This window comes from Aulostomus chinensis, chromosome 22 (genome assembly GCF_037954235.1).
Source record: "Aulostomus chinensis isolate RoL2024-O1b breed Wild chromosome 22, RoL_Achi_v1.0, whole genome shotgun sequence".
NCBI classification, from domain to species: domain Eukaryota; kingdom Metazoa; phylum Chordata; class Actinopteri; order Syngnathiformes; family Aulostomidae; genus Aulostomus; species Aulostomus chinensis.
The window spans coordinates 24,571,974-24,582,325 of record NC_141341.1 but is presented as its reverse complement, the minus strand read 5'-3'; the positions used below and the strand labels follow the sequence as shown (position 1 = coordinate 24,582,325).

General features: G+C 39.5%; 1 protein-coding gene across 4 annotated transcripts; it reads right to left on the bottom strand.

Moving 5' to 3' along the window:
* Positions 1-1,408: 1,408 nt before the first annotated feature.
* On the bottom strand, positions 1,409-8,754 carry LOC147241217 (uncharacterized). 4 transcript variants are annotated; one of them, XR_015111176.1, is made up of 7 exons: positions 8,248-8,754; positions 5,981-6,039; positions 5,790-5,913; positions 4,525-4,625; positions 4,281-4,311; positions 4,070-4,176; positions 1,409-3,916 (listed from the first exon to the last, which is right to left on the bottom strand). XR_015111176.1 is itself a non-coding variant. In XM_086193032.1 (6 exons), the coding sequence occupies exons 1-6, from the start codon at positions 8,366-8,368 to the stop codon at positions 4,133-4,135; spliced, it is 480 nt and encodes a 159-aa protein (XP_086049158.1). In that variant the 5' UTR covers positions 8,369-8,754; the 3' UTR covers positions 1,409-4,132. The 4 variants fall into 4 exon arrangements, 1 of the variants encoding a protein (XP_086049158.1); XR_015111177.1 differs by lacking the exon at positions 5,790-5,913; XM_086193032.1 differs by having other exon boundaries at positions 1,409-4,176.
* Between the last annotated feature and the right edge of the window lie 1,598 nt (positions 8,755-10,352).

Here is a 10,352-nt window from a genome sequence, read left to right as displayed (position 1 = left end):
TTTTTACCATCGGTAAAATCACAGTTAATCAGTTTATCCTTTCCTGTCTCACCAAATTTGTGACCAATGTAACACCACCAAAACCCCTCTATGTAGCTAGCATTCCATTAAATTCTTACAGACATTAAATAGTCAAATCACGAGCTACATGCTAATCATGAGCAAAGATCTGGAATTTGTAAAGGAATAACATCCTGCATGATGCAATATAAAAAGAAAGTAATGCAATATCTTGATAACAGAAAGTGATATCATCAAGTCATCAAGTTTTATATTATCATTTCCCATGCATCTCTGAACCGTGTGTTCGTCCGTCGTCCTATGCTTATCCGGTTGGTCCAGGTCACGGTGGCAGCAGCCTTAGAAGGGTAACCCAGACGTTACGTGACGTTAAGGCGTCCACTAGGCATCCTCATCAGATGCCTGAACCACCTCAACTGACTCCTTGTGACATGGAGGAGCAGCAGCCCTACTCTGGGTCTCTCCCAAATCTCTGAGCTTCTCACCCTTTCTCAAAGGGAGAGCCCAGCCACGCTGCAGAGGAACCTCATTTCGGCCATTTGTATTTGGAGTCTGTTCTTTTAGTCACTACCCAAAGCTCATGACCACAGGTGAGGGTTGGAACATACAATGATCGGTAAATCGATAGCTTCACCTTCTGGCTTCCTCTTCACCACAATGGACTGGTTTAGCACCCGCATCACTGGTGGTTTTTTTTTTTCATTTTCACGTCATTGATGTCCAGTATCTTCTGTTGTATGGTTGTTGTCACTATAATTGTCATGATTTCTTGATGACTGAATTCATCATTTCATTAAATGTATTAATGAACATTTTCGATACACTAAGAATTATTACTGCGTAAAACTTAATTTAATTGATGAAACATTTTTACACTTAAAAATATTGAGTAGAATTAAAAGCTTCAAAATTAAGTTGAACCAACCATAAATGATGAGTAGAAGTAAGAAATATATTTGTCTTAATGAAAGGATTCTGTATATTTACTAAATAAATTAAGCTTATGTGACTGAAATACTTGGTAAATGTGAAAAGGTGTAGAAAGCATGAAAAAATAGCAGATATAACTGAAAAGATTTTAAGGATTTAACAACAAACTTTAAAATTACGTATTGAAAAAGTCTATTGCACTGACCTCTGATTTTTTTACTTTTACTTGATGCTATTGGAATATCTTCTTGAATATGGGGATTATTTTTTTATAACCACATACTCATAAATATGACAACCTGTATCTCACAAAACATGTTTATTTCATTTCTTTACAGAATGTAACTTCTTTTTCCACATGACAAAAACTATTTGTTGCATGAGGTATATGAAATGACAGTCCAAGTAATAACTAAAAAAGTGCTTTGAAACAGGAAAGTTTTGTAAACACCGAGACGACTACTAAATAGCTGCTTCAACATGATAAAACAGTTTTTAAAACAGTCAAATAAAAAAAAACACTTGGCAAAGGTTATTTCAACGGTTTACTCTGGAAAAAAATATAGAAAAATCTATGTGAGAACCCCCCTCACAATGTTTGTAAGAACTTGAACTTTTCAGTGGGAAAAAAACAGGAACCTTTAATGGACACACTTTGCTGTGCACAACTGTCCTGTTTGAAGACATTCTTTCGCAGACTGAAGATTCTTTTTTTTAATCAATCCTTTTCACTCAAAAACACCATTAACATAACTTTCCTAATATACACACTAAGACGCCATCTGCAGATGCAGTGTGCATACTTTGATTTTCTTGACAAACATCTAAGTTTGAAACAAGTATGAAATAAAAGATGAAAGACAGCCAATGGAGATGATCTGACAAGATAAACTAGTAAATGGGATAGGAATTAAGAACTTCTCTGTCAGAAATGGAAAAAAAAAAAAGATAAACAGGGCAAAAAAAGTTGGTGTTTTCTTTGAAGACACTTGCAGTGAAATTAACACACTGGTCAAAATCATTATCTATGTAATAAAGCAAAAATAAACCTCACTTCATATTTGGTTTACTTTTTACATGAAACTACACTTGAACTCTTCTGTAATTTGTGTTAGATTTGCTTGCTTTACAGACACCTTTTTCTTTTTTTATTTAAAATTTAAGATACTCAAAATTCAAGAAGGTCAAAATGCAGAACGCTTTATCTTCTCGCAGTACAACGTTAAAGCATCTGAAGTGAAACAGCCTCTAAACTTGAACCAGATCCTGCACGTCAAACATGAAAAATTAAGGGCAAATGAATAGAAATGTGTACCGAAAAAACGCTGAAATCAGATTGTGAGTCAGACCACAACTGAAGACTGATTTATAGATTGTCCAAGCTTATCTGCAGAACCTAACTAATAACAGTGTCCATAACCGCAGTCTTTACATGGTTTAACAGGGTACAGTAGCTGCCCAACAGCAACTACACAACTACAAGGTTTTTCAGTCTTTGTACCTTTGTTGAAAGGTTTCCAGCATCCACTTCCAGAAGCATCTTTTGAAATACCTCAAATATGTTCTTAAGAGCTTTGGGATGTTTCACATCCAAGGCATATGTCAGTCCGAGCAGGTAGCAGCAGGCTCTGCTAATATCCCCAAGATGACGGAGAACAGTGGAACCTTCAATTATGATTCCAACATCATCGACTTTACCACTTTCATTTCGGATCAGGTACACGGCCATCACCTCTGCTGTCAGCCTTTCTTCCACACTGAATCCTTAACCTCCCATAGACATTGAAAAGGCAATTAGTAATGGCATGCAGGCAGAATAGCACAGAAATAGAAAGATTATCTACAGCCAAACTAAGTATATTAGTCAGATGTACAAGAATTGGATAATATGCAGTGTATACTAGCTTAGGGTTGCTATGGTAACAGCAAATATGAATGTATGTGAAAAAATGAACATGCACATCATGATAACCAAGTTTATCCTGTACACACAGCTACGCAACAATTAGACAAAATATAAGTTATTGTGACAACACTGTTTTTTTGCTTTGATATAAAGTCCGGCTTGGCACTCAATAGATTAAGTTTAGGCTTTTTCTGTTCTGAAACAATCTAAAGTCACCTGTTTAGAAAGGTAGTTTACTGTCTGGCTACGTTTTAAGAAATGGGGACAAGCTACAGTAGCAGCAGCCAAGATTGCTTGCCAAAATGTTTCTCAATACACTTTCTTTGATTTAAACGTGTTTCGGCTCATTATGGTTAAATTTATTTATTTAACCTTAATTTCTGCTGCCTGTTGTTTTAACTCAACAAAAACCAAATGCAGAAATTATGGGATCCTTCTTTGAAATCAGACTCAAAAGTAAAGCTCAAACAAACAAGTGACTAGCACTACTCAGCTACCAGTTGAGTAAAAGGGCTCACACTACAAAGTAAAACCAGAAAGTTCTACTTCATTTTGTTTTGTACTGTATTTGGTCACGTTTGGTAACACATACTTTCAGAAAAATAACAGCAACTATACTATGAGTCTAATCATCAGTGCACAGCCAAAACTATAAAATACCTGTGTATGACTAATCATAAGAATTAAGAGGCTTGCTTTGGGTTAAATAACTCAAGTTTGTAGCACTTGTGCACCACCAAAAATATTATCACCCCAGAAGCAATGTCTTTGTTTGGATGGGCTTATTTTGACAATGACATGGCCTATTTACCTGCAAGCTAGTGTTACGACCCGGCTCCTAGGCCGCAACCACAAACACAGTAATGCAGGAGTTATCGGGAAGCGCTTCATTTATTTTACAAAATTAGAAAGATAAAAAAAAAAAAAACTCTGAAGACAATCAGCGTAGGCCTGAGGTGCGAGTGAGAGACAGAGAGCCTCGTAAGGGGCGGGTTTAAAGGCTGTGTGCTTCACTGGGCCCAGGTGCAGCATATCCCCTGATGAGAACCCAGTCCAATCCTGTAAACAAACAAAAGAGACAGCAGAGGAAAGAACCCAACTCACCCTAGAGGTGGGGAAGGGTCGTCACACTCCCCCCCTTAAAAGGGTACCACTAGGAACACAAACAGGCATCCAAACTAACTAACTAGACCTACCAGCTGAAGTACTTACCAGGATGAATATAGCAGACATCACAACAAATCCCCTCGCTGGTTAACTAGCGAGTCATCCTCGCTAGTTAACCAGCAAAGAATCTGCCCTCCCAGCAACTCCGGCACCTGAAGTGCAGAGAGGTAAGAGACAAGGTAACCAGCATAACAACAGTCATCAATTTAAGAGGCCGGAGCTCTGGACAAGGCATCAGCCACAACATTGTACGAACCTTTGATGTGGCGGATAACCAAACAGTAGGACTGCAAAAACAAGAGCCATCGCATTAACCGGCGATTCGGACAAACAGAGAGTAGAAAAGTAAGAGGGTTATGATCAGCGTACACAGTTAATGGTACACTGGAACCAACATATACATCTAAATGTTGTAAAGCCCAAATGAGCACAAGGGTCTCCTTCTCCATAACAGAATAGTTTAACTGACAGGAGTTGAACTTCTTCAAGTAAAAACTCACAGGATGATCTACCCCACTGCAGTCAGCCTGGAGCAGTACTGCTCCAGCCCCGACATCGCTGGCATCTACATGCAGCTTAAAAGGTAGATCCATACGTGGAGCTGCAAGAATAGGAGAGGAACAGAGAAGTGATTTAACATTATCAAAAGCCGTCTGGCAGGACGATGACCATACAAAACATGTTTTCCCCTTCAGTAGATCTGTCAGGGGGGCTACCACTGTAGAAAAATTCCTACAGAACCCACGGTAATATCCAGCCAGCCCCAGAAATCGCTGAAGTTCTTTCTTTGTAGTGGGTGCTGGATAGTTTTCAATAGCACTTACTTTAGCCCGAACTGCACAAACCTTACCTTGTCCCACAACCTTACCTAAATAAACCACTCTTGCTTTGGCGAACTCGCACTTGGACAGATTTACAGTGAAACGCGCCACCTCAAGACGTTCAAATAAGTTTGTGATACGGGTTACATGTTCCTCCCATGTGTCACTGTAGATTATGACATTGTCTAAGTATACCACGAACTGCGTGACCAAACACAAGTTCCTTTGGGCTAAACCCAGTGCTGTCTTGCACGACCTCCCTAGCAGCCAGCAGAAGCCATGGCAACCCCTCCTCCCAGTCCTGACACATCTCAACACAATACGCACGCAACAAAGACTTAAGGGTCTGATGAAATCTCTCCAGGACTCCTTGACTTTGCGGATGATACACAGATGATCTATTGTGCTGGATCTTTAGTTGCTCTGGATCTTTAGTTGCTCTAACACTTGGGAAAAAAGTTAAGAAAAATTTGAACCCTGGTCGCTTTGAATGATTTTCGGAATTCCAAAAACTGAAAAAGAAAGTGTTAGTGCTTTTACCACAGACTTGATTGTAATTGTGCGCAAAGGATATGCAGCTGGATAACGCGTGGTTTGACACATCACTGTTAACAAATAGTTGCTTCCTGACTTGGAACGAGGCAGGGGACCAACACAATCAACAATCAGGTATTCAAATGGCTGTGACACAGCCGAGATGGGACACAGTGGAGCCAGACTGATAATCTGATTGGGTTTACCAGTTATCTGACATGTTTGACACAACCTAATGAAACACGACACATCCCTTTTTAAACAAGGCCAAAAGAAATACTTAAGGATGTAATCATATGTTTTGCGCACCCCCATGTGTCCTGACTAGTTGTGAGATGTTCTAAGAACTTCCTCACGGAACTTCTGAGGGACCACAATTTGAAGCACAGGTTTTCCAATGAAGTCCTCACCATGCGGCAGCCATCTCCTCACAAGAAGACCGTCACGTAACAGAAAACCACCAACCACCACTTCTCTCATCCTCAGACAGAACAGCATCAAACAGCTTGCACAAAGAAGGATCAGCTTTCTGCTCTGACACAAGATCGCAAAATGAAACAGACAATAAATCAGGGATATCCACAGTGTCCTTCATGCTCACCTCTTCACTCTGCACGGGCTCCCCCTGCGCACGCGTTATAGCCCTTGTCACAGCACAAGCTGTGAAGACATCAGGAAATTTTTGAGCACTCTGGTCTACATTACCCACAAGAATTGGTGCAGATGACACAATTAGAGGTGGAGGATCATGAGCCCACACATGGGTGCCAGCCAGGCCGTTACCAAGAATGACGTCAACGCCCTCGATTGGCAGCACCGGACGGACCCCCATGGCGACTTTACCTTGCACTAGACCACAATTCAAAACTAGTGAGTGCAGTGGAACAGGCTCAACCTTCATCCCCATCCCTCTCATCAACACAAAGTCCCCTGTGGCTGAACTGTCTGAAAAAGGCAGAACCGAACTCAAAATAAATGAATCAAATGCTGCAGTGTCTCTCAAAATCCTCACGGGCACACAGGCACGGGTGTTGCCTCCAACCAGAGATACGCAGCCATCCGACACGAAAGCTGAAAAATCGGGCTCTGCACTGTCCTGCTTAGAAGGAAGAGAGACACAGGTTCCAAAGAGACAGCACAAACACTGGAATTCAGACCTCCACTGTGACTCCGACGAGCATAAATTTTTGGACAGTCTGCCTTCCAGTGACCCCTACCTTTACAGAAATTACAAACCTTGGAATAATCTGGATGTAGCTGACCTCGCACAGGACGCTCAGACTTACAACGTGTGACTTCCTTAGGAGAAGGATACATACCACTGCCAGGACTTCTGAAATCAGCCTGGTGGGTTAGCACGTACTCATCAGCAAGTGCAGCGGCTTTAACAGCCGTCTTCACTTCATGTTCGCTTATGTACCCCGCGATGTGACTGGGAACTGAGTTTTTAACCTGTTCCAAAACAATTAAATCACACAGAGAATCAAAAGTGCTGACCCCGTCCGCAACGCACCAACGATTAAAAATGTCACCAGGTCCCGAGCAAACTCGACATGGCTTTGCTTTCCTGCTTTTTCCCAGGACCTAAACTTCTGCCGGTAAGCCTCAGGAACCAACTCATAAGATTTTAAAACCGCTTCTTTAATGTGTAAATAAACTCTGCTGTCCGCTATGGACAGAGCCGAATAAGCTTCCTGAGCCTTACCTGTGAACACACATTGTAATAACATTGTACGATCAGAATCTGTCCAGCTTCTTCCATCAGCTACTCTTTCAAATAAGGAGAAAAAGTGTCAGGGTCTCACTCATTAAAATGAGGAACCAACTGGAGATTACTAACAACATCAAACGACAAGGAAGCTCCTGTGGAACCAGTGGCATTGACTGCACCTGCAGGATGCAGACTAAACCTCTGCTCTTCAACCTCCAGTCTTTAAGTTTAGTCTCCTGTCAATTTCTCCACCGCCACCCTCTCCGTCTCCGTCTGTAAAAGCAACAGCTCCTTCCGCTGTTCAAAAGTGAACACATCACAACCAGACACACTAGCACCGTCCATCACAGGACCTTTCGCACCCGTTTCCGGACTAAATAAACCACGATCAGACAAATCAGCTCTAATAATGCTCTTAATGTTCTCTTTCATACGTTTATCCCCAACATCCAATTTAAAATGCTCGGCAATACATAGCAGCTGTTCACGCGAACAACCCTCCAGCAGCTCCTCTGATGGCGCTCTCAACAAATCATCAACACTCGCCATTTTCACCAGAACAACGCTCACTTAAACTGCACCCAAATCCGCTTACCCGGAACAACCTGACACCAAGCTCAAACAGTCCATCCACACAAGCCCAAACGTTACCCGGCGGCGTCCCTCTAACTGCCTAACAAAAACTAGCTACGCTCCCCCTAGTCTTCAGGCGGTAGTTGCGGTGGGTTTTTATGCACTTATTACTGCAAGCCCAGTGAAGCAACCGGTAATCGGCATTGACTGCACCTGCAGCCTCGGCCGTGCTCCCGAGCTAAAAGCTCTAACCACTTTCACGCCACATTAACAACCCCCCCCCCCCCCCCCCACACACACACACACACACAAACTCCAAAGGGAGCTCATGCTACACCTAACAGGGACAAAGTCACCGGCAACTTACATCAGCCGCATAGAACTGTTGAACTTACCTGTCCAAGTTGTCCCCAGGCACGTGCACACAGCTTCACAACAATCTACAACTTGCCATTCAAAACACTTACCCTGCCAATGCTACTCATTGACAAAAAAGCCGCATCACACAAACAAACACGAGCGAAACATCCTGCAGTGACGTCACGTTACAACCAATTAATTCATAAAATTGGACAAGCCCCCACCTGTTACAACCCGGCTCCTCGGCCACAACCACAAACACAGAGTAACGCAGGAGTTATCGGGAAGCGCTTTATGTATTTTACAAAAATAGAAAGACAAAAAAAACTCTGAAAACAATGACATAGATGCAGCCACACGGATGAAGTGTCAGCGTAGGCACTGAGGTGCAAGTGAGAGACAGAAGGGGCGGGTTTAAAGGCTGTGTGCTTCACCGGGCCCAGGTGCAGCACATCCCCTGATGAGAACCCAGTCCAATCCTGTAAACAAACAAAAGAGACAGCACAGGAAAGAACCCAACTCACCCTAGAGGTGGGGAAGGGTTGTCACACTAGAAATAATACTTAACCCATTCGTGCCCAAATTTTTTTCTGAGTTGTAAGGAATACAACTTTATCGGTTGAGTCCCTCTGAATTATGTTATGTATTTCAATTTTCCAATTTGTACTTTGTTTTAAAGAAAATAGCATTTTCATGACTGGCAACAATTGTTGATGATCAGAACTTGTACGTCAATTTTTTAACCTCAGTAAAAAAAGATAAATACTAAGTCATAATTATAAGATATAAAGTCATAAACATAATAGGGTCTTCGCCTGAAGTACCTTCAGGCTCAGGCCCTAATTATGAGAAAAAGAGTCATATGTATGAGATAACAAAGTAATAGTTATGAGATAAAATTCATAGTTATGAGAAAAAAGTCAAAATTGTGACATAAAAAGTCATGATTATGATATAAAATCATAACAATGAGATAAAAAGTCACAATAATGAGATAAAAAGGTCAAAATTATGAGGAAAAAAATCAAAATTTTGAGATAAAAAGAGTCAATTTAGGGGATTATAAAGTCATATTTATGAGATAAAAACTTATAATTATGAGATAAAGTCATAATTATGAGAAAAAAATCATAATTATGCGACAAAAATTCAAATTATGAGATAAAAAGTCAAAACTGTTAAATAAAAAGACTTATGAGAGAAAGCCATAATTTTGATATAATGAAGTCATAATAATGAGATAAAAAGTCATAATTATGAGGGAAAATTTAAAATTTTGAGATCACAAAGTCATAGTTATGAGAAAAAGAGTCAATTTAGGGAATCACAACGTCATAATAATGAAATAAAGTCATAATTTTGATTTATTATCTCATATTATGACTTTAATCTCATAATTATGACTTTGTGATCTCATGAATTGACTGTTTTTCTCATAACTATGACATTGTTATCTCAAAAAAATCCTCATAATTATGACAATCCTATCATAAATGTGACTTTATCGCATAATCTCCCTTTTATCTCATAATTTTGAGATAAAAACATAATCATAATTATGGGATAAAAAGTCACAATTATGAGATAAAAGGGTGATTATGCGATCAAGTCACAATTATGATATGATTGTCATAATTATGAGGAATTTTTTTGAGATAACAATGTCATAGTTATGAGAAAAACAGTCAATTCATGAGATCACAAAGTCATTATTATGACATTAAAGTCATAATATGAGTTAATAAATCATAATTATGTGATGAAAACTCATTATTATGAGAAAAAAAATCCAAATTATGAGATAAAGTCATAATTATGGGATTAAAATTCACAATTATGAGATAATAAAGTCAGAGATAAAAAGTCACAATTATGAGATAAAAAGTCACAATTATGAGATAAAAAGTCATAATTATGGGATAAAAGGTCACAATTATGAGATAAAAGGGCGATTATACGATAAAGTCACAATTATGAGATAAAAGGGCGATTATACGATAAAGTCGTAATTATGAGGAAAAAATTGAGATAACAATGTCATAGTTATGAGAAAAAGAGTCAATTTATGAGATCACAAAGTCATAATTATCAGATAAAGTCATAATTATGGGATAAAAAGTCACAATTATGAGATAATAAAGTCAGACAAAATGTCACAATTATGAGATAATAAAGTCATAATTATGAGATTAAAAAGTCATCATTTTGAGATAAAAACTCATTACTATGTGAAAAAAAATCAAAATTAAGAGATTAGAAAGTCATAATTATGAGAAAGGTGTGTGGCTGTAACTTCGGCAACAATTGTTACCGGTGGGGCAAAATGGGT

What these genes read in the sequence shown, in the direction of transcription:
- LOC147241217 (XM_086193032.1), bottom strand. Translation starts at nt 8,368, where the DNA reads ATGTCATTGTTTTCAGAGTTTTTTTTGTCTTTCTATTTTTGTAAAATA. An exon ending in GAGGAGCCGGGTTGTAACAG is followed by an intron (nt 6,040 to 8,247) that starts GTGGGGGCTTGT and finishes ATGTCTTCACAG; the next exon opens with CTTGTGCTGTGACAAGGGCT. An exon ending in GAGGAGATGGCTGCCGCATG is followed by an intron (nt 4,626 to 5,789) that starts GTGAGGACTTCA and finishes CTATTCTTGCAG; the next exon opens with CTCCACGTATGGATCTACCT.